Below are 26,342 nucleotides of genomic sequence, written 5' to 3'. Positions count from 1 at the left end.
TACCATAAGAAGATAATGGTCCCTTGCTTTTAGCCTGCACTGATTAGATCAAATCGGCGGCCATTTTCTTGCCAATGCCTCATGCAATTCGTCAACCCAAGTCAAAACATGAACGCTCTTGGCAGCTTTCCATGTTAGAGTACTATCCAATTGCGCTATTTTGTGTAGTCGACGTTTGGGCCTACTTGCTTATCCACGTAACTTCAAATAAACTCAATGGGTCCCAATGAATAGCTCAATTGGTTGAAAATCATGTCTCATGAAGCCAATGTCACTAGTTTGAATCATCCATCCCCTTTTGCGTGTACATGTAAAAAAAATAAAAACTTAATAAAATAAACTCAATGGACCACAGGACAATGCACATCTTTTGCCCTATACACCTAGGCTAGTGGCAGGGATGAGGCAACAAATATCAAATCCCCATCCAAAAAATATCAAATTCACTAATTTGGGGTGGTCGAGCGACTCAAAAGGGCCTTGAGGTGAAATCACCCAAAATATATTTAAGGTGGCTGAACCACCCCATCGCCGCCCAACCCTAAATAGTAAAATGGAGGTGGTTTGACCAACTCCAAATTGCCCACTCCTTCTTTTTCTTTTTCTTTTTAAAAAAAATGTTTTAATGTTTTTAGTTTTCTATTTTTTTTTTTCAAAAAAAAAAATTACCGAGGCATAGGGACATGTGTCTCTTTTTGAAGGGTATTAACGTGGACTTCCGTTAATTTATGAACGGAAGTACCATTTTCATTTTTAAATATAGACAAATTATCATCTATCATACAAATTAAAACATAGGTTTAAAAAAAAAGAAAAAAAAAAGACAACAATAGTAGATGGTTTTATATAGCTTGTTACTTATTGCAAATTATATAACGGTGGAAATAAAATCACTATGGGAGCACTCACAATGAGTTATTTAAATTTGACTTTTTTCTAAATTTGTAACAAAACACACAAAAATTACATTTTAACAAACTCTTTATCAAAAGTTAAATTTAACATCCGTCAAAATATCTCTTTAAATTTAAAGAGCCAAAAAATGAATGTCAATTTTTTTAATATTATTTTTTGCATGAAATGCTTCAAAAGGTTTGCCCTGAGTTGAATTTAATGCATTTAATGCTTTTAGTATTTAAATTTTTCAATAAAAAATAGTATTTATTTAAAGTAGATAAATATTTAGGTATTGTTTAGTTTGCGAAACTAGTATTCCATCGGGAAAGAGAATAGTTATTTCTTTAAATGAAAGAGAGTGGAATTGAATAGTTATTCCTACTACTTAGTTTGATGACAACACATATACTTTAATTTGAATCAAATCAAAATTACTAAAAAATCACTACATTATTTTTTTTTTATTTATTTTTTTAAAAAAACTCGAATTAGAAGTGAAAAAAAAAAAAAAAACCAATGTGGAAATTGGTAGAGCCATAGTATATCATGCACATTTTTTTTTTTTAGTTTCTTTAAAATAAAAATAAACATAATATGGGTGGTTTTTTCTATAAAATATAGTTTATTTATTTTAATGGAAATAACTATTATACATAATAGACCCTTACAAAATAAATGGACTATTCATTTGGAATAATTATTCTATTCCGAAGGTTTATTCTGCGAACCAAACGAGGCTTTAGAGAGTTTGTTATTTAATAGCTTTAAGGTCGTGAGATATAGCCCCTCACACCTGACTAACCTCCATCCCATAAATCACCCATAAATGCAGGTCTAAAGATAATAAAACTCTTATTCAAAGTAATAACATAACCATTAAACAACATCAGGGGCTAGAGAGGAGATAAACGGCACAACACAGAGGTAGATGGACAGATGCGTAGTGGAGAAGCCAAAATTGGGTGTGCCGATGTAGTTTCACTCCAATGGCAAAGTCAGATTTAATAGACAAATATATGGGAGTATGAGAGGCACACTTGAATATCAGAGAGAACAAAGAGTTTTGGTACTCTGGGGTAGTGATCTATTTATAGGCATGTAGTTTTGATATATTTGGAGTACTATGCTTATAGTTCAATTAGGATTCTAATTCCCAGATCCTATAGGATTAGACCTTGTCAGTGGATAATCCAAATGGGATAGGACTATCATGCAGTTGAATTCAAATATGTATCTTATCCTATATTTTGTGGGATAAGAGATTATCTCGAGAAATCTGGGATATAGTCATTCTGTGATGTTTTAGGGATAAGTAGTCTAGCATATTTCATTCATATTGCCTCATGGTAGTCTTGAGAAATCCGTTCCCAAGACCAACTGGATATGGGGATTCATATGCATTTGTCTCGTATTCCTGGGACAAAGATGTTTCGGTCCAATGCTTATCCCCGATTTTGGTAATCGAGAATATTCATAAGATTTTATAAGGAATATCCGAGTCCGTCATGACCGATCGAGTATTTATTCAGATCGATTGAACCGACTGGGCCTAGAGCTCACTCATGGGCTCACTTAGGCTTTAATTTCCCCAACATTTTTTTTCCCTTTTTTGTTTGTTTGTTGTTAAATTTTTTAGACATGTCATCTGTAATTTTTGCCAAACTCTTATCCAATATTTTTTCAAACAAATTATTAAATTTATTTTCCTATCCTTACATACTTAATAATTGATTTTGAAAATAAAGTTTTGAGAATGAAATAGAAGGGTTTTTTTTTTTTTTTAATGTTGATTCAGAATTAAATAGAAGTTAAACATGAATTGAAAGAATAACATTTCTCTCAATATTTTATTTTATTTTTTATCGAGTAACTGTATGAGAGCATCCGAGAGAACTCTCGCCTCTCGGGTTCCTACGCGGACTCATCCACGTGGTCCCGATAATGTTTTTGTTCGGCAAAAGCCGCGAAACAGACTTGCCATGGTTCCAAATCTCCCGGGTCTCTCTCGGACACTTTTGACGTCCAAAGAGCAGTGGATCCTTTTCTAGACAGGAAACCAGGTACATCGACTGCACACCCAAATCTAATCTTATATTCATTTTAAGATTATTTTCCAGCTTAAGCTGGAATTTTCCCTCTTAATTTTCTTTCACTTTCTCGGGAATTCTACTGCTTAGATTTTTTTCTTTTCCCTGAAGAGAAGGTTCTTCGGTTAGACCTCTCTGCAGAGGTCTATTAGGGCCTTCTTGATTGCATTGGTTGCATTAAGATGTGCCCTGTTGTTGATTCCTTGTTCTGGGTTCTAGGGTTTGTAGTTATGCCCTTTTTGGTTGCTGAGAAAAGGTGGGAATAGAAAAAACAGCTTTGGGCTTAGAGTTTTATGGTTATTTTTTTCGTTTATCTGGGTTCTGAAAAGGGCAGAAATCTCCACTCGAGTTTGTCTAGTCAAAAATCTTTGTAGGGGAGGCTTTCATTTTCTTCAATTTTATTGTTTTTGAGCGAGATAAAGTATTGAATTCAGAGAGGCTATTATTGAGATTTTCCTTGGTTTTCTGAGTAACCAAACGGGGCGTTAATGTTCTTGTAATGGCCCTTGCGTTTTTCTGGAACCTCCAGAACCTATGGCCTTTTTCGATGCTAAAATATGATGACCTGAGAGTGTCAGATGAATTGGTCCGCAAACTTTCACTACCCAAACACACAAAACAATTTGTTTACGCGGTTCGTGAGCCCGAAACTCAGTCCGTGATTTACATCCTCGCTGCTCAGAATTTATCCGAGCGATCAGCTTTAGACGCTGAGTATCTTATTAGGGAGGTTAGACCTGATGCCGTTGTGGCCCAGGTGGGTCATTTGCCACTGACTGAAATTCAATCGGAAGAGAGTGAATTGAGAATTGGTGTTCATCACCCAGTTCCCACTTCTTCGTTTGGAGTGCTTAAGCGGTGTTTTATTGATAAGTTTAATAAGGAGAAGTATGAGAATGTTGCTGGCAACTTGGTTTTGCAAGAGATTTTTGGGATTGGTTTTCATGGACATTTTCTGGTTGCCAAGAAGGCGGCTGAGGAGTCTGGATCAGCATTCTTGTTGCTCGAATCACCCTTTTTGAAATGTTCTGGTGGGGATGACAGCTCGGGTAAACTTGATGCAGGGAACAAGTTTCAAGGTCTAGTTAGTAGTTTGGTTCCTCAGAAAGCGGGTTCTGTTGTTCTTTTGGCTTCGAAGAGATTTTGCCTTACCAGTGATGTTCAGACACAGATGGTGAAGTCGTTATCAACATATATGGATCTATCAATATCAAGGTTTAGTCACTCGAGTTCGAGTTCTGTATTGGAGGTGGGTTCAAAGGAAATTCAAGCTAGATGCAGTTACGAGGCACCACCGTTTGCTCAGTCCATTTATCCATTACTTGAGGATCTACATAATATATTTTTCGACCTCCCATCAATCAGGAGTGCTCTAGCTCATGCACAGAAGATGCTTCTTGATGTTAACAGAGGTGAAATTGTGGAAACCCGCATCATATCTGAGGTATACACCTTTCGAATTGCAGTCGAGGGGCTGAGAATTGCTTTAAACAATGCTGGTCGGCTACCTGTTGACAAAATAGGGAATCCCAAGTCAGCTAAGATCGAGTTTTCGGAGCTTCCGGATGAGGACAAGTCACACGTGCTCCTTGCACAGGCCCTTCGAAGCCAGACTAAGAAGTTCAAGACTATAGTAGCAGTAGTGGATGCTAGTGGCTTAGCAGGTCTTAGGAAACACTGGAACACTCTTGTTCCTCCAGAGATCAAAGGTTTGGTTGAACAGCTTGTTATGAATTGTGAAGGCGATGCGGAACTTTCAAATCATACCGACAGGAAAAGATTATTGACTGGTAAACCTGTGGTGGCAGTTGGGGCGGGGGCAACAGCAGTTTTTGGAGCTTCGTATCTCTCTAAAGTTGTTCCTGCATCAACTGTCATGAAAGTTGTAACATTCAAAATTCCTGCTTCGCTTAAACTCGTTCTGACCCAAACTCAGAAGGTAGTGGAACTAACCCTTGGCAAGACTCTTGCCTCATCAAAAGTTGTAGCTCCAGGTATTGCAAGTCATGGAGCCAAAACAACAACTGTCTTGAAGGCAACTGCTTCTGCTGAGAAGATCCGGGCAGTAGCCCACAGTGTTATAGCCTCTGCTCAGAAGACCAGCTTTTCAGCCATGAGATCAGCATTCTATGAAATAATGAGGAAACGACGGGTACGGCCAATCGGTTTCCTACCATGGGCAACATTTGGGTGTAGTGTTGGAGCTTGCACAGGCTTGCTTGTATGTGGAGATGGGATTGAATGTGCTGCTGAATCTCTACCTGAAGCTCCTTCAATTGCCAGTTTGGGACGTGGTATTCAAAGTTTACACCGGGCATCTCAATTAGTGACCCAGACAGATGGCACCAGAATACAGAAATCTATAGAATCCCTAATGTATGGATTGAAGAAAGTAAAGGTTCAATAATCAATAGAGTAAGAATGTGATTCTCCTCTTCTTTGGATTCTAGTTTTTTCCTCCTCAAAAAGTGGTTAAGGCCTAAATTATATAGTTCAGGGAAATATTTGTACATATAGATTCTGCCGTAGGAGTTGTCTGTACTGGGTGTTCATTTTTGTTTATGTATCATATGGCTTTTCTGGTATACAGTTGGAGAAAGCTTTGCGGTATTTGCCCCCCTCCTATTTTTCTTCTCTGATTTGATTATAAATTTTTCATAATTTTTTTGTGAACAAAATTAGCTTAATAATAATTGCATGAGTGAAATTGTGATTCGTTTGATTTGATGAACTATTTCTAATTCTATATGGTTTGTAGAGCTTTCTATACCCGCGCTATATTACTTTCTGAGATAATAAACCTTGAGATTACTTTCTTACTCCTTTCTCTCAGATCTCATTGAAAAGTCTGTCTCTATCTATATTAAGCACATATTAGCTGTCTTCTTGCTTTACTTGCAAGCACTCATTTAAAAAGAAAAGAAAATATTGCACATGTATAAACAATCAGTAAACTCTTCTGTAAAGGTGGAAAAAAACTGAAAACCAACCAAAAGGAATTGTTTCACCTTACATTGAATTGTAACTGGACATGTAGAAGGTGTTCTAAGAATCTATAAATCATGAAGTAAACCAGTTACTATCGCCCTTTTTGTTTGTATGTATGACGTATTGGTATTGTATTGTACATGACAATGATTATTCTATATAAATGAGGATATATTTTTGTTAGAGCTATGGCATCCTATTTATGTAAAAGGTGAGTTTGTGATTTGAATTCAACTTAATGACTCATGATTGGATTTGGTTTAGTTTAAAAAAATTATTTATGATACAGATTTATTTTTATGAAGTTTTTTTTATGAGAAAGAAATAGTGTGAAATTAAATTTGGATCATTGAAACAATTACAACACATATATTATAGTTTTTAACAGCACCTATGCCAAATCCATCACGATTTACTTATATGTTACTACGGTATAAGCTTCTATTATATATTTTATATTATTTTTTAAAAATAACAGTATAAGGTTCTATGCATACAGCCGGTGGAACTTATTGGCACAGTTTTTTTGCCTGTAATTCAAAACTTGGCAAGACTGTGGAAAAATGGCTCCCCCTTCTAGCGGAGTTTTTCAAGATTAATTTTGATACGACCATTCACGATCTCCTATAAGCTCAAGTTGCTATGTGTTGCAACTCTAGCAGTACAAATTGTACAATTGTCAATGCCATCTCCCAGATTGGTCCAAAATGTGATCAAAAAATTATGATGAACCTTTGGCAGCTTTCTTAGCTGTTTAACTAGCCCAATCTCTGAAGCTCAGTTCCTTTTATTCGGGAAGGTGATTCTCTTGTGGTAATCTTGACTCTTCAGCAGCCATCGATTACTTTGGACTGGCGGATCTCTCAAATTATCTAAGACACCATCTCTCTTATTTATCTTTTTTTTTTTTTTTGGAAGCTCATAAAATCGATAAAAGTATCAAACTTATGTGCCCACCATGCGACTTATTTGGTGTCCTGCTAGATCCGCTTACGAGGCATTCCCATCTCTCGAGGCTCCACCCTCTTTTCCCTCTTTCCCTTTATGTAGTAGGAAACCCCCTCCTTTTTCTTCTTCTTCTTTTTTTTTTTTTATATAAAAAAAAATTAATCAATTATTATTATTTTGATAGTTTTCGTATGTTTTTACAAAAAAATAAAAAATAAAACAGCAGTATTTAACGCCGTTTAAATGGTAAACGACGCTAAATAATGTCGTTTTGTTATGCATCAGCGACACTAGCCGAAAATATATATATATATATATAATTTTTTTTTTTTTTTTTTAGTTTGTTACTCTATTAATGGGAAAGAAAGGAATATCGTTAATTCCTAGTATATACCAACTCTCCCCCTCCCCCGCGCTCTGTCTCTACACGCCATGGCTTCAGCTTCCAAGCACCAAAATCCCACCTTTTCCAAACCTCCGAAAGCCCCATTCAGCTTCAACCCCACTATTCACACTGACCCTCAAGACCCAAAACCCACTACCAGTAGAACCACCACCTGCTCACCTATCAGACCCTCCCAACAAGACCTCGCCCTCTCACGCGCCTCCCACCTCACGCGCCAGGAGCTCCTCCGCCGCCGGTCCCACTACCTCAAGCAGCTCGCGAAATGCTACAGGGACCACTACTGGGCCTTCATGGAGGAGCTCAAGATCCAGTACAGGGAGTACTACTGGAAGTACGGTGTCAGCCCCTTCAAGCAAGAGCTCCAACACCACGCTTCCCAGAGAGATATTGAAGCTGGTGATCTTGAAGGCACCGGTGAGAACAACAGCAGCAACAATTTGAATATGGATGTGACATGCAACCAGCGGTGCGTGTTTGTGGGGTGTAAGCTAAAGGCCATGCCTTTGACGAGCTTCTGTCACCTTCATATCCTCTCGGATTCCAAGCAGAAGCTCTACAAGGCTTGCGGTTATGTTATCAAGAGGTTCTTCTCAGCTCTCTTTTGTGTTAAATTTTGACTTACTTTACTTAATGCTTTGGTGGGTGTTTGATAATTCACGACAACGGTAGATTGGTGACGCACTTATGCATGTTTCTCTGAAATTTTGATTTGTTTTGCTTAGTTCTCTAACGGGTATTTGATAATTCATTGGATTGGTTTCAGTGGGTTGTGATAGACAGGTTACACACGCGTTTTTATGTATGTCTGAGTGCCTTTGGGTGTTCATATTGGATGGAAAATCTGTGGTTGAGGTTTTAGTTTATTTCTTTGTTTTAGAAACTTTTGATTTTTGAAAGAGTATATGGACGCATATGGAAATTGATTTGGAATCGTAGTTTTTGTTTTCCTAGGTAAATTGATTTCGAATTACCAAAAAGTGGTTGATTTTGTTGTTTGTTAATTCCCAAAATGACCATATAGGCTATAGCTCTAATTGCTTCTAAAAGTGAGTTTTTTTTTTTTCTTGGGAAAATCTCGATTGAATGGTCAAAGCTTTTATGAGAGGACTTCACTGGCCTTCAAGGGACTTGAAAATCCATTTGTAAACGAGAGCTGTTGGTTTCAAAGAAGAGGGTACTAATTAACCCTTTATCTTAAACAAAATGTACATGACTATATGTTTTGAGTGTCTGGTCATCTTCAGGCTCACACTAAGCTAGGGCTACACCCTTCTTTACTTTGGGCTCAAAATTGAAGCCCAAGCTCGTCATGGCTGTATAAGCTCATGCTCTTAGCCCACCCAAAGATTGGCATAAGAAGTTGGCTTAGAGCGGCCCAATCTCCTGCTCTAACTTGCTAACTTGATTTCAATTTCAAACTTTTATGAGGGATAACTATATTTGTACTCTTGATTGGTGGAACTAGTTGTCAAGAGAGTGAATTGTTCTATAGGGTTCGTCCTCTAGATAGTATATGTTAAAAGTAGTACTTTACATTGATAGTTTAAGTCTAGGTATTTATGTTTTATTGCATTCACATCATTATTTGGTATACATGCCTAATTCTTGTCTTCAAATTGGATACAAGCATAAGAGCAAAAACTGCAGACTGCAAATTGTCAAAAGAAAAAATATGTAGCAGTAGGCAAAAACTTCTCTCACATTTCGTACAACCACGTAATGTATCAGATCGCGTTTGGCATTGAAGTCATTAACTATAAGATGATATATATATATATACACACGAAGAGTTGCCTAGTTTTTTTTTATGGTTGTAGGGATATATCAACTTTGTACACTGAAACAAATATGAAAACTAATAGTATATATAACAGTGAATGAACCTTCTCTCTTCCTGTTTCATTTAAATCAATGCATTAATGTCTTGATAATAAGGCTCAATAAAGCTTTACCTTTTGATCTACGAATCATCCATTGAATAGTTTCATCCCAATTCCTGGAAGCCGGGGCCCAGCCCGTGCAAAACCCGGGTTTTGCATTAGTGCAGTCTCCAAATTCTCTAGCGGCACCGGGCAAAGACCACCAATTCTCCAAGTTTCTAAATGAATTATCCCCTTTGAGGGATAATTTTTCATCCTTTTCTCCGAAAACTTCTTTTCCCTTCACTTCCCTTCTCTGTAAACCCACCAAGTGTATTTTAAAGCACTTAAAACATTTAGGAAAAGTAAATGTTATCTGGGCGTATATGCCACCTAATGATGTTTGTATGCACCACCTAATTGGTGAATTCTCTCCAGGATCAGTATATCTGAAAAATGATTTCCAAGATTGTTCTATTTCTTAATTATACTTTAAATTGGCCGTTTACTTTATGAGTTTTACCAAACATATATTTAAAGAGATCCTAGTGAGCCCTGGGATTGTTATTTTTTTTTTGAAGAAAAATTAGGAATTGAAGAAAATGACCTTATTAGTTGTTGAAAAGGCTCTAATCAACACTTTTAAATTTTATTACTAAGTCTACTATGGGTACTTCAGAACTTAGTCGTTTTTGATTATGAGTAGCAGAGATTGAATTCTTAACTGACTCGTTATTTGTTTTTTTTTCAATATCTAGTGCTCAGGCAGGACCTATAACATGTGGGAAGCCCATACTGAGATCAACTGTTCCTTCTCTCTGCAGTGTCCACTTTCAAAAGGCTCAGAAGCATGTCACAAGGGCCTTGAAGAAGGCAGGTCTGAATGTTTCCTCATCAAGTAAGCTTGCTCCCAAGTTCCATGTCATAGTCACAGAATATGTATGCCACATACAAACCAAAAGGAGAGCTGCAAAAAGGGAAAATAGAAGTAAAGTTGTGGTTAATGAAGAAAGTGCTAGCTGAGCCCCATGTCTGTTGATCGACAGTGCACAATTGATTGTTTAAAAGATGCAAAAACCAGAGGTGAGATGTTTATCTTGTCAAATTGAGTGACTTAGAACTTGAAAGTGTAAGATTTCACCAATACTGCATATAAGTTTTTTGAATTCCTTGTTTGGTTATTCTTTTTTCTCAAGCTTGTTTGCCTTATTTAAAATTTCTAGTCTAAATTTGTGTTATCTACTTTATTTCTTTCCTTTATTTTTTATTTTCTGTTATGTTGTTATTATTATTATTATCATTATTTTTTTTTTCCATACATCTCTTTTCAATCTTGTTCATTTGGTATCAAGACTTTAAGCAGTTTTTGTCAATATCATGTCTATATCATAAATCAAATCTCCCTCTCACCCTTCTCTCATACATCAATTAGAAATCCAAAAGCTTAAATATCCAAGATAAGTTAGTTTTAATGGCAAGGATGGCATTAGGACATAAAGGCAAATTTACTAGTTGTCTGAGTAGAGTGTGTCACAGAATTGACACTCAACCAAACATTCCAATTATAATTGTGCTGTATAACCATGCAAGATTTAATGAATAATATTATCATTATTATTTTAAGAGCGTGCTAACTGCTTTTAACAATACTTTTCACTTGAATGTCTTTAACAAAAGCAACAATATGTGAGTAAACATGTTATGATAATTGTTAGGGAAATTAACACCTTGGGGAGTCCTCTAGTGAGGCCATAATAATATATTGGACATTACTCAACCCAAAAGCTTTAGTTTATGAGTTTGGACCCAACTATCTTATATTAACCAATCACTCTTGTGACACATTTCCAATGCAGAACTTAACCCTTCTATACTCAAATGTATACTCAACAATTTTACCTTCGTGTGCGAGTCTATCATTACATCAATTATACTTTCTCTCGAATGGAAGCTTTATCAATTTTATGGCCCATTTCTAGGATCATTTGTGTGGGCTATGTGGCATGCATGCCATGCATCTTCGTCCTTGCTCCAACCATGAAAGGGACTCGCTATCCATGCATGCGCACCATCTCCTGTGACACATTTTCAATGTGGACTTACACTTTTATGCTCAATTGTGATCATTCATCTGGGTCATATTTCCTTCTTATCATTTTAGTATACTTCCGTATGTAAATGTATGTGCAAAATGCTATGGAAAAAAGGGCCGGCCAATTCCCTTGAGATAAATAAATTGTTTAGTGTCACTAGCATATTGGTACTTGTGAACGGTCTGTAATAAAATGAAATAAAAAATTGTGAACGGTTTGCAGTATGCTGCTGCAACTTATGCAAGGTTGAAGACCAACACAAAATAATCTATGGAGACAAAGTGTATGCCCATATAAGGGTAGCGGGGATAATTTTGATTGGTTACTGGTCACATAACTGCTGTAGGTCCTATTATTTCTGAAATTTGATAAACTCAGGGCTCTCTGTGTTAGATCCTTAGGATTGATGAGTAATTTTTATAATTAAGTTAATATTACCCTAATTTCCCATAGTTATATTTTTGCATTTTTCTTGCATATCAGCATATTTCTCTTTGTTTCATCAATGCGTTCTTTTTATCATCGTCAGATTTTACTGAATAATTTATGATAATTTTCACTATCAAGATTATCACTTAGTTAAAGCCAAAAAACCAAGATCATCACCATGTGCTTTGAGAGAGAGAGAGAGAGAGAGACAGAGAGACTGTAATTAGATCCTCTGCTGCCCTTTTTCCTTCAAGTTCACATTTTTTCCCTAGGACAAATGATTAGTTATGTCTCTCTTTCACGATTCATCTCTATATATATATCAGGGTTGTTTGATTCTAGTTATGCCTTGCTTTAAGTATTGCCACGTTGAGAGAATAATGAACACTATTCAGTTCATGCTTTTCTTTTATTCATTTGTAAATTGGAAAATATTTCATGCAACATAGTTTCTGAATTTCAATATATTCTCCTTTCTTATCTTCATTTCATATTGTAATCATCTGCTACTTCATTCAATTATGTCTGCTTGATTCAGGTGTCAAACTGCTGGCTGGCAACAGGAAGGAAGCTGGAGTGGGCATGTGTTGTGTTTTCAAATTAACCTTGAAAGCTGCACTTGTATGGAAGTTTTTAGGACTCTCCAGCTTCACTAAATATGCCCTGCTTATCTGGTCAAAGCCTTTTGACCTGTGCTTCAACCCCTCCTCCATCTTGCCCGTACAGAATTAGCTTTAACTTAATATTGACCTTCATCTCATCCAACGTTGTTATGTTGAACCTTCATGTGAAATGCTGTGTAGCCTTTTGACTCTTTTTACTTCAGAAAGCAAGGCAAATCCGGCTGTATTAATGCCTAATTCTGTATTTAGTTGATTAGTGAACAGAGTGGTATCATCATTCATCAAGAAAAATAACGCAAGGTTGTATGGTACGGAAAAGGACAAAAGAATACCATATAACATATCTCTTATTTATATGAAAAGGAATTTACATCCTCTAGAATAGAATGCTTAAGATTTACATTTAAAGGACAAAAGGAAGCGTGCACAAGAAAGGAGGCCCCTTTGCATATGGACTCTCTCTCACTCTCTCTCTCTCTCAGTGATCAGACGAAAGTTAATGACTAGAGGACCCCCTCTCATGTCGACGGGAATGGCTAGAATGTTTATGACGCTTGTGAGAGTGTCCGTCTTCATCCTTAGAGCTCCTTTTGCGAGTCCTGTCTGAAGAGCTCCTCTTGTGATGACGTTCTTCCCTCCCAGTAGAGCTCATATTGGCAGAACGATCATCTCGTTCCATGGAGGTCCTCTTGCCATGATATTCTTCCCTCTCCACAGAGCTCCATCTGTGAGAGAGCTCCTCTGGGTCCATGGAGCTCCTGCTGTGATACCGCTCTTTGCCGTCCACAGAACTTCGTTTGTGAGTGCGTTCTCGCCCGTCCCTAGAGCTCTTGTGAGAGCTCTCTTCCCTGTCCACTGAACTCCTTTCTCTTCTTGGGGGAGATGGGTCCTACAACCACAGATACGATATCAAAAACGAATTACTTCTTATGTAGGTTTCATGAGTTCAGGTTTGATAATCATCCAAAGCCACATGGTTTGAAGAGACTTTCTAGATAGAAAAATATGCAGGATCCAAAAGCCAATTGACAGCAGAAACAGTTTGAGAATCTCACAAGTATTATCATTCGTAACATCAGTAACATTGATTCTAGGAAAGAAAAATAAGAGGTACAACCACCGAAACCATAAATGCTAGAATTTTTTTTATTTTTTTGATAAGTAAAATTTATTGAAAAGGCGCAAAGGGGCGCAACCCAAAGTATACAGGATGTATACAAGGAACCCCTAAGGAACGGGGGAAAGAGAACAACTGTCTAAGAAATCAAAATATGAACAATCATGCATAGTCTTAATTCTATCCCTCCACATATACAACAATTGCAACATCTTTCTCTTCAGATTTGACAAACCCGTCTCACAATCTTCAAAGCAGCGAGCATTCCGTTCCCTCCAGATGCACCACATCAAACACAGCGGAGCCATGCGCCAAATCTGTAACGAGGTCCGATTACCCTTCTGGCCCCTCCAACTCCCCAACATATCTTTCACCGACTTCGGCATTACCCATTCCACCCCAAACAGTTGCAAGAGAACCCTCCATAATTCAGAAGCCATCATACAATGCAGAAATAAATGATCGATGGATTCTCCAGCGGATTTACACATATAGCACCAATCCATTACGATAAAGTTTCTCTTACGAAGATTATCCAGAGTTAAAGATTTCCCTAGAGTTGCCGTCCAAACAAAGAAAGCCACTCTCGGGGGAACATTAACTTTCCAAATACTTTTCCATGGGAAGGAGAACTGAGAATGACTCGACAACAAATGATAATAGGACTTTACCTCAAAGGATTTCTTACGGGCTGGCACCCAACACAACTTATCCTCTCCCTCGCTACTAACTTTGAAGTTGTACAAAATCCCAAAGAACCTACTAACCGCATCGACCTCCCAATCATGAACCGGACGAGCAAACAAAATATTCCATGAGATGGTGCCATTTTGTCTCTGCATAATATCCTCCACCCAAGCATCCTTTCTAGTAGCAATAAGAAACAACTCAGGAAAGAGGATCTTCAAAGGAATATCCCCACACCAAACATCATGCCAAAACAAGACTTTCGAGCCATCCCCGATCTCATATTTCACATGCGCAGCGAAGTCATCCCATCCCCTCCTAATGCTTTTCCACACACCAAACCCATAAGAACCCCCAACCTCCTTAGAACACCAACCACCCCTCGAACTACCATATTTGACCTCCACCACCTTTCTCCAAAAAGCATCTCTCTCCATAGTGAATCTCCAAAACCATTTACCCATCAATGCTTTGTTGAATCTAACCAAACTTCTCACTCCCAACCCTCCCGAAGCTTTTGAAGAGCAAATCGTACGCCAATTAACCAAATGAATTTTGAATTCATCACCAACACCACCCCATAGGAAATCTCTCTGAAGTTTCTCCATCCGATTAGCCATACCCACAGGAATAGGGAAAAGAGAAAGAACATACGTAGGAAGGCTAGAGAGAGTGCTATTAATCAAAGTAAGCCTCCCCCCTCTAGATAAACACACCTTCTTCCACCCTGCTAGTCTAGCTTCCATCTTCTCAATAACATTGTTCCATATATTAGAATCTTTATATTTAGCACCCAACGGAAGGCCCAAATACTTAATCGGAAGCGAAGCCACACCACACCCAAGGATACTAGCCAACTCCTCTACATCCTCTACCTCTCCCACCGGGACCATCTCAGATTTGGATAAATTGATTCTCAAGCCGGAAACTGCTTCAAAACAAAGCAACAAACACCTCAGATCTCGGACCTGATCAACAACCGGGTCACAGAAAATCAACGTATCATCCGCAAATAATAAATGGGAAACCTTCATGGCAACCTGGGAACTCGATCCCACTGAGAAACCCGATAGCCGCCCACTATCCACTGCTGCATATGTCATCCGACTGAAAACCTCCATCACCATCACGAACAAGAGCGGAGACAAAGGATCCCCTTGTCGAAGACCCCGAGAACTACGAAAAAACCCTGAAGGCGACCCATTAATATTGATGGAAAAAGAAACAGTAGAAATAGCATGAGCAATCCAGCCAACCCATTTCTCCCCAAAACCACATCTTTTTAGAACGTAAAGCAGAAATTCCCAATTGACATGATCATAGGCCTTCTCCAGATCCAATTTGCAAATTATGCCCGGAGTTCCAGAACGAATCCTACTATCCACACATTCGTTAGCCACCAACACTAAATCCAGAATTTGCCTCCCCTCTACAAAAGCATTCTGAGACTGAGAAACAACCTTCCCCAAAACCACCTTCAACCTATTAGCCAGAATCTTAGAGATGATTTTATACATACCACCTATTAAGCTGATAGGACGAAAATCCTTGATATCCACCGCTCCGGCCTTCTTTGGAATCAACGACACAAAAGTAGCATTAAGGCTCTTTTCAAATTTACCGGTAGAATAAAACTCCTTCAGCACCGCAAAAATATCATTCTTCGATATCTCCCAACACTTCTGAAAGAAAGCCATAAAGAAACCATCAGGCCCAGGAGCCTTATCCCCTTTGAAGTTCTGTATAACCGCCCAAATCTCATCTTCCTCAAACTCACGTTCCAACCAAATTCTATCTATATCATCAATGGAAGAGAACGATAAGTCATCTACCTTTGGTCTCCACTGATACTGCTCACTATAAAGCTTCGCGTAGAAGTCTACAATATGATCTTTGATAACTGCACGATCCTCAGTCAATTGACCATCCACCACCAGTGGCTCAATCATGTTATGCCTTCTATGAGAGTTAGCCACACGGTGAAAATTTTTTGTGTTGCTGTCCCCCTCTTTTAACCACAGAGCCCTGGACTTCTGTCTCCAACTGACCTCTTCAAGAAAGACATGCTGCTCTAACTTTCTGGAAAATTCTACCCTCTTTTCTTTTTCTTCATCAGATAACGGCCTCTCCTCTGCAATCAAATCCAGCTCGCACAGTTCAGTCTCAAGTTTCTTCTTATTAGCCCCTACATTTCCAAACACCTCCTTGTTCCATTTTCTAAGGTCAAATTTCAAAGCTTTTAATTTCCGAGCGAACACATAGCTAGGCGACCCTTCGAACCCATAAGATCTCCACCAACCCTTTACCAACTCCTCAAAACCATCAACTTGCAACCACATATTCTCAAACTTAAAAGACCCCCTGCCTCGTCTACCGATGCCGCAATCCAAGAGCAAAGGATAATGATCCGATAGAACCCGAGGCAAACGCCTTTGAGAAACCTCAGGAAAATACTCCTCCCAATCTGGAGACAACAAAAAACGATCTATTCTGGACCACGAACGGCAATTAGACCAGGTGGATCTCCCCCCAACCAAGGGAAGATCAATGAGAGCCTGATCAAAAATGAACTCAGAAAACTCAACCATAGCATGGGTAGATCTCCCTTCCCCCCCTCTTTCGCTCGGATACCGGACAGCGTTAAAATCCCCCCCCATACACCACGGCATCTCCCAAATATTCCTCACACCCGCCAATTCATCCCAAAGGCCTCTTCTATCACAATCATCATTAGGCCCATAAACACCCGCAAAACCCCACTCAAAAATGTCTGACACATTCCGAAAGGCACAGGCTACCACGTATCTCCCAACATACTCTTCAAACTTCTCAACAACTCTTCTATCCCACATCAACAAAATACCTCCCGAAGCCCCTCTAGAGCCCAAATACACCCAATCCACATAAGCACATCCCCAAACACTATAAACCAACTCCCTGGTAATAAACTCCAATTTTGTTTCTTGTAAACATACAATGTCTGCTTTCCATTCCCTCAACAACCCCCTAATCTTCGTTCTTTTCTCAAACTCATTCATGCCCCGCACATTCCAAGAAATTATTTTTGGCTTCAACATAAGCAATTGCCTACCCTCCCCTTCCTAGTCAACCTGGACGATTGACCTCCTTTCCCATCATAATTCACCGAACACTCTAACCTCTTCACTTCACGGAGTCCTCGGTTCCCCATAGTACTACTATTATTGTTTTGCCTCACTCTATTAGAAAACCGTTGTGCCTCAATACCATTAAACAATTCCATCATCTTCTCCTCAAGGCCTGGACAAGAAATTCCAACAACTTTGCAAAAACCACTAATTCTCTCAAGCACCCAATCCGATGACTCCACTCCTAAATCCTTCTCCAAGACTGCCAAAGGCATAACATCCAGCAACTCAATATCCCCCAGATTCTCCTCTGTGCTAGTCATCAAGGCTAAACTGTTAACCCCATCACCCTTCTCCCGACAATCAAGATCACTCATAACCTCATCCACCTTACCACTCACTTCAATCATTTCTAGGCCCCTGCACTGTACTGCCATCTCTCCCAGTCCAATCTCAAAATCTGCTTGTTTCGGACTTTCTAACCCTTGCTCCCCCACCTCCCTGCCGTCTCCTGCCTCTCCACTCAAACCAGAAACCAGTCCGAGCTTACCCAACCTCCCGCTTTCACTGCCCTTGTTAAAGCGCTCCTCCTCCTCCTGATTTTCTGCCGGTCCCGGACTATAGAGTATCGAAACCTGGTTCTCAATTGAAGTAGCCTCCTCTGTGGCCGATTTCAACCCTCCGATGACCCCTTCGTCCCCCTCTGAACCAGCTCCAATATCCTCCAAAAAGCTCCCCGCATGTGCAGCATCCCGACTCCCCAACCTTTCAGACCCAGAACCGGGAAGGGCGAGCTCGGAACTTACCTCCAGCGACCTCATCGGTGATATCTGCCTTTGCTCGGCCTTTTCCTCCACCGACTCCGTTGTCGACCCAGCTTGGATCTTCTGCCTAAGTAGAACCCGACGCTTGTAGGTAAGCTGTGGGCTTCCACATAACTCTTGGGCAGCTGCTTCTTTTCCTTTCTCCTTATTCCCTTTTTGGTCCTGCGCAGGAGAGCCCAAAGCAACCTGAACCACTTCGATGTCTGTTTGACCTTTGTTTGGGCTTACGATGACCCGGCCCAACTCCAGCCGATCCAGCCATCTTGTAACTTCATCACGGATGGAGACGGGCAATTTTTTGAAATCTGCCAGCTGTATTTGCCCTTCCGCAGAAGCAACCAGGTCGTTCAGCGCAGAATGCGCTCCACCAATAGCTGTACAGCCTCCTCCCTCCTTCGTCGCCGGCTGCTTCTCCGATCTTGCCAGAAAAGACAAGGATTGCTCTCCTGAACCACCCAGATTATCCTTACTTGATTCTCCATTTTCCAGCTTACTGCTGCTCCCTATAAACGCCTCCGCAAACGATCGGCCATCACGAAACGCCGGTTTCAACTCCTTTCTTGCAGCACTTGGTATATTTCCGCCTGTTTTCCCCCCAGCGGCTTTTCTCTCAAGGGATTTCTCTAATCTTCTCAGTTGCGCTAGACAATTTGCCCACCCACAACCAACTCTTCCCTCTGGTATCATCACAGACGATCTTCTACCTCCAAAAGCATACTCTGACAGTTCCAAGAAACTACCGTGCTCGTTCCCCCTCCGCTGCAGGATCAACACCGTCGAACCCACCCGATATGTCCTGCAGAAATCCCGAATCTCCCCAACCTGCTTCAGTTCCTCCATCGCTCTCCTAAACCATCCTAAACCATATACCATCATTTTCCTTTCTCCTCTATTTTTCCCCTAAACTATAGTAGGCTTGCTTGCAGCATCTACAGGTCGGTACGGTTCTTTGTGAAGGAGCAGAAGAAAGCTAATAAGGTAAGAGAAACACTACCTGAAAGCGTGACATGTATCTTCCTTCTGGTGGAGGCGGAATTCCAAGCCTCTTCAAATCATCAAACGGGATTGGTCGCCTGGTTATGTAATTTACCATATATGAGAAGAACAGTGCAATTTGCCCTTATATAGCCACACAAAGTTAACATTTTCAAAGTGAGATCTTCGGTTTCATTCAGGTTTTCCAATAGAGAGAAAAAAAAATGTCGAACTTTTGCAAATGCCAGTAGGTAAACAAAAGAAATGTTGGTACATAATGCTCCAAACCTCAAACAGCTTGGTAAAATAACGAAAGGACAAAACAAAACAATCAGGTCCAAGAGCTAAACTAAAGATCCTTAGCCAACACAGGCTTGTGGAATTCGCTCAAAATTTGCCACCTCTGAAAGTAACTTTCCACATTAGACTAATAATACAGGAGAAAGCTAAGTAAACAGCTATGCAGTGGATCAACTTCATCTTTACAACGGACAAAAAAGGTGTAAGCAGTTCCTTTTCCAAAAAAAAGCTAGGTAAGCAGCCAATCAGTGGATGAACTTCATCTTTGCATTGGACAGAAAAGGTGCAAGCAGATTGCTTTTCCAAAAATTATTAATTGACAATTACTTGTATGGTAAAGCATTGTGGCCATGTATTTATTGTTTACCAGGTAGCATTCTATTATAAATGCTTGTGTACTGTGTATGCTGTTCTGAATCTCAAAAAATGAGAACGTGTATGGCACTGGTTTCCAGTCTACATAATCAAGTCCAATGTACCAACTGAGGCAAAACAAATAAATACAGGAAAAGGAGATAGTGAAAGGACAATGACTCCATCCTCCACAGCATGCTTCTTAGTTCACTTCTTCAACTGTCACTATTCCTAGATTTCTGGCCAATCACTCTTTTACAGTAGTGAAAAGACAATGACTCCATCCTCGACAGAATCCTTCAAAGTTCACTTCTTCAACTGTCATTTTTCCTAGATTTCTGGCCAAATTGATCTTTTTACTTAAAACTTTAATCTATATACTTGCCAAATACCTCCTCTTATAAGAGCACGGTACAGGGCAAGGTTGTCAGCTCAAGACCCACCGGTGCGTAACTTGAAAATAAAAAAATAAAATCTTTGATGTATATACTTATTCTTCCTCCCTAATGTACCATTGATATGCAATTTCTTTCCCATCAAACTTTTATACGACTAATAGAGTTCCTAAAAAGATTTTAAAACAAACTAACTAATTTAGGGCGGCAAAAGTTGTATCTAGGAAAGTACAGGCCAAAATGATATCCAAAAGATCAATAAAAATAATTAAACTACATAAAAATATGGAAATGGTGCATACAAAGGAGCTCGAAATGGTTTTTCCCGTCCTCCAAAACGAAGTTGTCCTGATTCCTTCTTACCACCAAGACCCCCTCCTGTTTGAAAGAAAATGATAATAATACAGAATTGATCTATGAAAGTGACTTGAGTTTCAGAACTGAGAATCTTTAACTGACCTAACCTTCGTGGAATCCATCCTGCCATCAACTGTTGTCTATTGTAATCAACCATAATTTCACAATCATCAATCATAGAATGATGAGCATCCTGCAATGCAGAGTCACAAAACAAAGATCAACCCTGGTTCCCACTAACATAACCATCACAAGCAGAGTGCAGCCATGATGTCATCGTATAATACTTGGCACATTCATTGGTGTATAACCAATTAAAAGCCATGAGGGAGTGGGAGGGATGGAGGGAGGGAGGGAGGGAGAGAACATGATTTATGTGTCTAAGACTTAAGAAAACAAAATATGCAATGAACACGAAATGGCCCATGAATTCCTTGCTGTACAATTGTGCTTACATTGGGTTGACTATCAACAAACTATCACTTCAATAAGCATGCTGCTTGTTCTCAAGAGTTGGCCTTTTGGTGCATCTATTTTTAATTTATTATGAATGAGTTCTATTGTTAAATGTCTTAATGCTCCACTTAGTTCTGAGGACAGTCACTCAAGAAAGTATACCCTAGGAAGAGTTTACCAACAGATCATCAAGTCAGGACAGTCACTCAAGAAAGTATACCCTGGGATGAGTTGTACCAATAGATCATTAAGTTTGTGCTTGTTTGCTTGCTTAAAATGAGCTTAATTAAACTTCTTAACAAACATAAACCAAGCTAAGCCCAAGAACCCACCTAATGTTCAGGGACATGAAGCCCAATTTAGCATTAATAGATACAAAATTGTATTAAGTTTTAGAAAGCTCTAAATATTTTTCTAGTTGTACTCCAGAGTCCAGACACCACAATATTTGGGTTGGTTTGATAAAGTTTTGAGAAGTGTTTTAGGTTTTGGGTTTTGAAAAGGGTTTTGAAAAAGGTGAAAATTGAGAAATGTTTTGGTGGTGAACACATTAAGAAAAGTGTTGTATGTGGAGTCTATAAAAGAAAATTCATTCCATAAAGCTTTTGAATAGTATTTAAATACTTAGAAGTGTTTTCAAAAAATAAAAGAAACAAAAAAAGTGAAAAAAAGCATGCTAGAGCTAGCCTCAAATCTCAATGGGTTGTGGCTGCCAGACAGATTGGTAGCCACCGTGGGGCTAGACGGTTATGGAGGCCACCACCCCAGCCTCGTTTTTTTTTTTTTTAAATATATTTTATATTTTTATATGTAACAACTAACAATGCATACTCCACACCCGAAAAAATCAGCATGTGTTACGTGTTTTGTGTTTTATTTTTTCGTGAAAAGTGATTTGTTTTTCGAAAAGAATTTTGTGGTTCGTTCTGAAAAGTGTGCTAGTGGAGGGGACCAGATCTGAAAACCTATTTGGATAACTATGTTTGAGAAGTGTTTTCAGCATTTGAAAAGTGAAAAGAGTTTTGTGGTTGTTTAATTCATGTGTCTCTCAGCATGTCTATATATGATTTTATTTTCTTTTAAGTAGTTGTGACAGGCTGCTTCAATCAAGGTATTTAGCTAGATTTCTACCTTGTAGCAAGTATTAGTTATCAACATAACAATGTGACAAAATGGAGCAAACATATTCCAAATTTCTTCATGACCTTATAACTACTGTGAACCCAACATGGCAAATGATTCTGGTCACACTATAAGACTTGTTTCAACTCCAACGTGACCAAAACATTAGTTATACATTCTTCATCTCCAAGGACACAAACATAAATAAACTTATTATAGGGCTTCTACATCACAATATATGATTGGAACTCTTCAAATCACTCAAGCTCATGGAAGGCTAAAACGAGCACTTATCTTTCAATACAATAAAGTCCACCATAATAAAAGGTATCCACTCAATCATCCCACAACATCAAAAGATATGCAACGATATTTTCTGTCACAGGCAATCAAACCCAACTTAATTTAATTAGACATGGGGGAAGCAGGACAAAAATGGGAAGTATGCTACAACAAAAATTCGTAGAGCATAAGCAAGAATTAACATTTAATCTATGGTGTCATAGTACTAGTCACTGAAACCAATAAAGGCCCACTTGTGATGTTATACAAAACACTCTCTATTTCCCAATAGATGAAAGTTTAGAAATGTCATGCATTTTAGTGACGAAGACTCATCTTAAAATACCTTTAGATGGGTCAGGAAAGGTGAGGTCAAATTTTAAGAAAGGTAGGCTTAATTTAAGGGTAATATGGGAAGATAAATAGATAAATGACTTTATTTATTAAAACTTTCATCTATTTTGGCACAAGCCAAAAAGGAAAACATACATCTATTGTGGGAGAGACAAGTAATAGGTAACAAGATATCATATTTTAAGTTACTATGTGTTGCAGCACCTTGTATGCACGCCGCATCTCTCTCTCAGTTTCATATTCAACAAAAGCATAACCACGTGAGGCACCAGTTACTGAAAGAAAAGTACCATGAGTTAGAAAGATGGATCCTCATGTGTAAACAATTTTCTATAGAAAAACAATTCATACATTACTAAATTATTTGAAAAGAAAAAGGAAGAAAACAATTAAAAACAATTCACATGAAATTGAAGGAAGCCCATTAGAAAACAAAATGCTCATTATCCCTTCCCATCTTGAAAATCTAACCTGTTATATTGATGTTGAAAGATGTTTATGGTATTAAAATTAGGGTTAAATACCTTATTGGTACCTGAGTTTTCAGCTTTTTTAAATTTAGTACTTGAGTTTTCATTTGTTACATAGGTAGTAGCTGAGTTTAGGGGTAAAAACCACTTTAGTACTTCTATTACATTTTCCATCCGAATATTAACGGTCTGCCACGTGTCAATTGCTGAGGTTGACACGTGGCACTTTATAAAAATTGTTTGATGGGTTTCGACCACCCCCAAGGGCCACGGCGTGGTTCAGCCAATTTTATTTATTTTAAATTGTATTATTTTATTATTTTTATATAATTTTTAAAGATTTTAATTTTTTTTTATATAGTGCCACGTGTCAACCTCAGCGATTGACATGTGACAGACCGTTAATATTTGGACGGAAAATGTAACAGAAGTACCAAAGTGGTTTTTATCCATAAACTCAGGTACCACCTATGAAACAAATGAAAACTCAGGTACTAAATTTAAAAAAGCTGAAAACTTAGGTACCAATAAGGTATTTAACCCTTAAAATTAACTTGAAACTTAACAATAAAAAGAAACATAATAAGGTTTATTACTTTTTAGTCAACAAGCATGGACCACATAATTTACTAAAAAGATAAAAATATTTTGTAAATAAAGCATGATTAAAATGAACTTACTATTTTTTTAAAAAAAAAACTGATGTGGAAAAATAAATTAGCATGAGCACTGTAATTCTTATACAGTTTTGGATGGATAATGGTATAAGAAAACACAAATTTGAACCTAAATCCATCACATTAATATGTTTATGTAATCAATGGATCACATTCATAAAGTTTTTGATAAGTGAATCGCATTCATAAAGTAATTAATAGATCACATTTCACAAAGTATTAAACAAAATCAATAATATGGCATATACCATAGACAAAGACATGCGAAAAAGAATCAAAAAACAAATCAAATTTAGAGCTTTATATAATTAGACATGAAACCAAATAACCAAAATTTCATCCATTAGAATTTAGAGAGATCAAACATAGCTGTAGTAGGGAAACACACTCTTGCATAGCAAAAAAGGGAGTCCTACTCTTCAGAAGTAAGATTTCACAAGTTGGTAAACAGCTCAAAGAAAGTTTAGACAAATATAAATACATAACAGAAATCAACATCTAAGGAAGTGATTGACATAAAATGAAGATCCTTACCAATGTGCCTGACCAACCGCAAGTTCCTCACCCGCCCATACTTGCTCATGGCCTAAAAGACCAAGACCCATATTTTCTGTTGATAATTCGTTAAAAGAAAAAAGGAACTTTGTTTGTAATTAAAAAAAAGAAGGAAAGATTTTATATCTACCAAATGAAAAATGATGCATGCCAGTTATGTAAATAAAAACCAATGCGAGAAGTGACTGCTTAAACAGAGCAACAAAAGAATAAACTGAATCTGGATTGACCACAGATATTGAACAGACGGAAAGTTAACTACTGAAATTTTGAATCTAAGATAGTGGCTGAGTGCGTGGGTGTGTGTGTGTGGGCGGGTGGGGTGGGGTGGGGTGGGGTGGGGGGGGGTGGGGGGGGGGGGGGGGAGTGGGGGAATAAGGTGCACGGTTTTATAAGAGGAGAAGATTGGTTAAGAGCGCTAAGTGTGTTGAAAATTGGTAGGAAGCAGGTAGACTCCACCTGCGCCTAATTATCTATAACATCCCACCCCTATAAACAACCATTTTTTTTTCTCATCTTCATCAACATTACTTTTGTTCATCACTAGAGGAACATTTCTCTTCTTTTCCACTGCTTGGTTCGTAAAATGAGGAAGACAAATAAAAGAAAGAACGGAAGAAAATTATTTAGGCGCACCAAAATAGGTGAGATTTGAAGAGAAATTCGGGTAGTAGGAATAAAGGTTACTATGATTTCTATTTGTTTCCTCTGCTATCTCTACATAATGCAATAATGGGAAATAATACCCATTCCCTCCTCTTTTATTTTCTCTACTATATGTTCTCTTCAAAAAAGTAAATCCAGTGTTAGCACTTCCTTACACTTTCTGATTAACCAAATAGGGTAAATTCAATTAAAACCTTCATGAGTATGAAAAACAACTACATAACCTGAAACTTCTCAGATACCAAAACAGCATAAAGTAAGATAAGATGAAATACAAATCACTGTCATACTTTCATTTCTTTTACTACATTTCTCAGGAACCAAACAAACGTGAAATCAAAGGTATTACAATTTTGCGAGACTAAAAGTACTCCAAAGACACAAAGAGTTGAATCAGCAACCAAGCAGGCAAAGAGAAAAAGGAAAGCTAAAACTTTTAGACCATTACCTTGCGGAGAGTGTCTTCTGTGGTGGAATGAGAGAGGCGGCCAACAAAGACGGTGCAATAAGGGTCTCCGATGACCTTGGGATCTCCAAAGGGCTCATCTGCAAAAAGGAGATTTCGAGTGAGGGGTGGAAATAGGAATATGAGAGTTAGAGGGGAGGGAAGTGAAAATTATGGGAGAAGTTAAGAGAGAGAGAGAGAAGAGATACAGAGGCCAGCGGAGGAGCAGAGTTGGGCTCGGTAAACGGCGTTGTCGTGGGGGAGAATGTCGGTGCCGTCTATGCTTCCGGCTTGGATCGGATGGTAGGACTCGGCGTAGAACACTGCGTTTACTTTGCTCCCACTCATGTTTCCTCGCTCTCTTTCCATCAACCCGGCTTCGTTCTCTTATTTCTTCGACGAAGTTATTTTGAAGAACATTTTTTATAAAATAGATGAAAACGATAATGTATAAACAGAGAACTTACATTAAAATAAAATAAAATAAAATAATAATATGAGAAAAATTGACTATTTACTTCAATTTTGAAAGGGTATCACCACAAAAAAATAAAAAATAAAATAAAAATTAACTTGTTAATTATGCAAGGTATTACACTAACACGCGCCACCTAGAAGTTGTGCTCCTTTGTCGCTGCTGTTGTCTTATAGTAAAGCTAAAAGTTTTTTTTTCTTTAAAAATAATGTTAAAATTATCATTTAATTTATAATTAATTATTATTGAATTTAATCGAGTAATGATTTATCATTTTTAGAGAAATACAATAAACTTTTTTTAAATTATTCATTTATGTGATTTGATCTTGCTGCGGAGAATTGTGCTATCAAAAGCTCTTTACTCCTCTTCTTCGGATCCAAAGGGGAATTTA

At 38.2% G+C, this 26,342-nt stretch overlaps 3 protein-coding genes across 4 annotated transcripts; 2 read left to right on the top strand and 1 right to left on the bottom strand.

Moving 5' to 3' along the window:
- Positions 1–2,811: 2,811 nt before the first annotated feature.
- Positions 2,812–5,594, top strand: LOC133851872 (uncharacterized). Its single transcript, XM_062288481.1, has one exon. It carries the CDS (start codon positions 3,484–3,486, stop codon positions 5,389–5,391), a length of 1,908 nt encoding a protein of 635 aa, XP_062144465.1. The 5' UTR covers positions 2,812–3,483; the 3' UTR covers positions 5,392–5,594.
- A 1,695-nt stretch (positions 5,595–7,289) lies between these two features.
- LOC133851858 (uncharacterized) lies at positions 7,290–12,593 on the top strand. 2 transcript variants are annotated; one of them, XM_062288469.1, is made up of 3 exons: positions 7,290–7,909; positions 10,010–10,268; positions 12,246–12,593. In XM_062288469.1, the coding sequence occupies exons 1-2, from the start codon at positions 7,353–7,355 to the stop codon at positions 10,206–10,208; spliced, it is 756 nt and encodes a 251-aa protein (XP_062144453.1). In that variant the 5' UTR covers positions 7,290–7,352; the 3' UTR covers positions 10,209–10,268; positions 12,246–12,593. The 2 variants fall into 2 exon arrangements, with proteins under 2 accessions (XP_062144453.1, XP_062144445.1); XM_062288461.1 differs by having other exon boundaries at positions 7,292–7,909; positions 9,944–10,268.
- A 66-nt stretch (positions 12,594–12,659) lies between these two features.
- LOC133851850 (U11/U12 small nuclear ribonucleoprotein 35 kDa protein) lies at positions 12,660–25,897 on the bottom strand. The gene is made up of 8 exons (XM_062288448.1): positions 25,683–25,897; positions 25,477–25,574; positions 24,342–24,393; positions 22,865–22,935; positions 20,549–20,639; positions 20,392–20,467; positions 19,060–19,138; positions 12,660–13,219 (listed from the first exon to the last, which is right to left on the bottom strand). Exons 1-8 carry the CDS (start codon positions 25,840–25,842, stop codon positions 12,827–12,829), a joined length of 1,020 nt encoding a protein of 339 aa, XP_062144432.1. The 5' UTR covers positions 25,843–25,897; the 3' UTR covers positions 12,660–12,826.
- Positions 25,898–26,342: the final 445 nt, after the last annotated feature.

This window comes from Alnus glutinosa, chromosome 1, assembly GCF_958979055.1.
Source record: "Alnus glutinosa chromosome 1, dhAlnGlut1.1, whole genome shotgun sequence".
Taxonomy (NCBI): Eukaryota; Viridiplantae; Streptophyta; class Magnoliopsida; order Fagales; family Betulaceae; genus Alnus; species Alnus glutinosa.
The sequence above is the reverse complement of the archived record's forward strand: the minus strand, read 5'-3'. Positions and strand labels throughout refer to the sequence as shown.

Bases quoted from the DNA above. Each gene is read 5' to 3' on its own strand.
- LOC133851872 (XM_062288481.1), top strand. From the start codon at position 3,484: ATGGCCCTTGCGTTTTTCTGGAACCTCCAGAACCTATGGCCTTTTTCG.
- LOC133851858 (XM_062288461.1), top strand. From the start codon at position 7,353: ATGGCTTCAGCTTCCAAGCACCAAAATCCCACCTTTTCCAAACCTCCG. The intron at 7,910-9,943 runs GTTCTTCTCAGC...TTCAATATCTAG, and splicing joins TGCGGTTATGTTATCAAGAG to TGCTCAGGCAGGACCTATAA.
- LOC133851850 (XM_062288448.1), bottom strand. From the start codon at position 25,842: ATGGAAAGAGAGCGAGGAAACATGAGTGGGAGCAAAGTAAACGCAGTG. The intron at 20,640-22,864 runs GTGCTGCAACAC...TCTGCATTGCAG, and splicing joins AGATGCGGCGTGCATACAAG to GATGCTCATCATTCTATGAT. The intron at 13,220-19,059 runs GTAGTGTTTCTC...CTGTGGTTGTAG, and splicing joins GATACATGTCACGCTTTCAG to GACCCATCTCCCCCAAGAAG.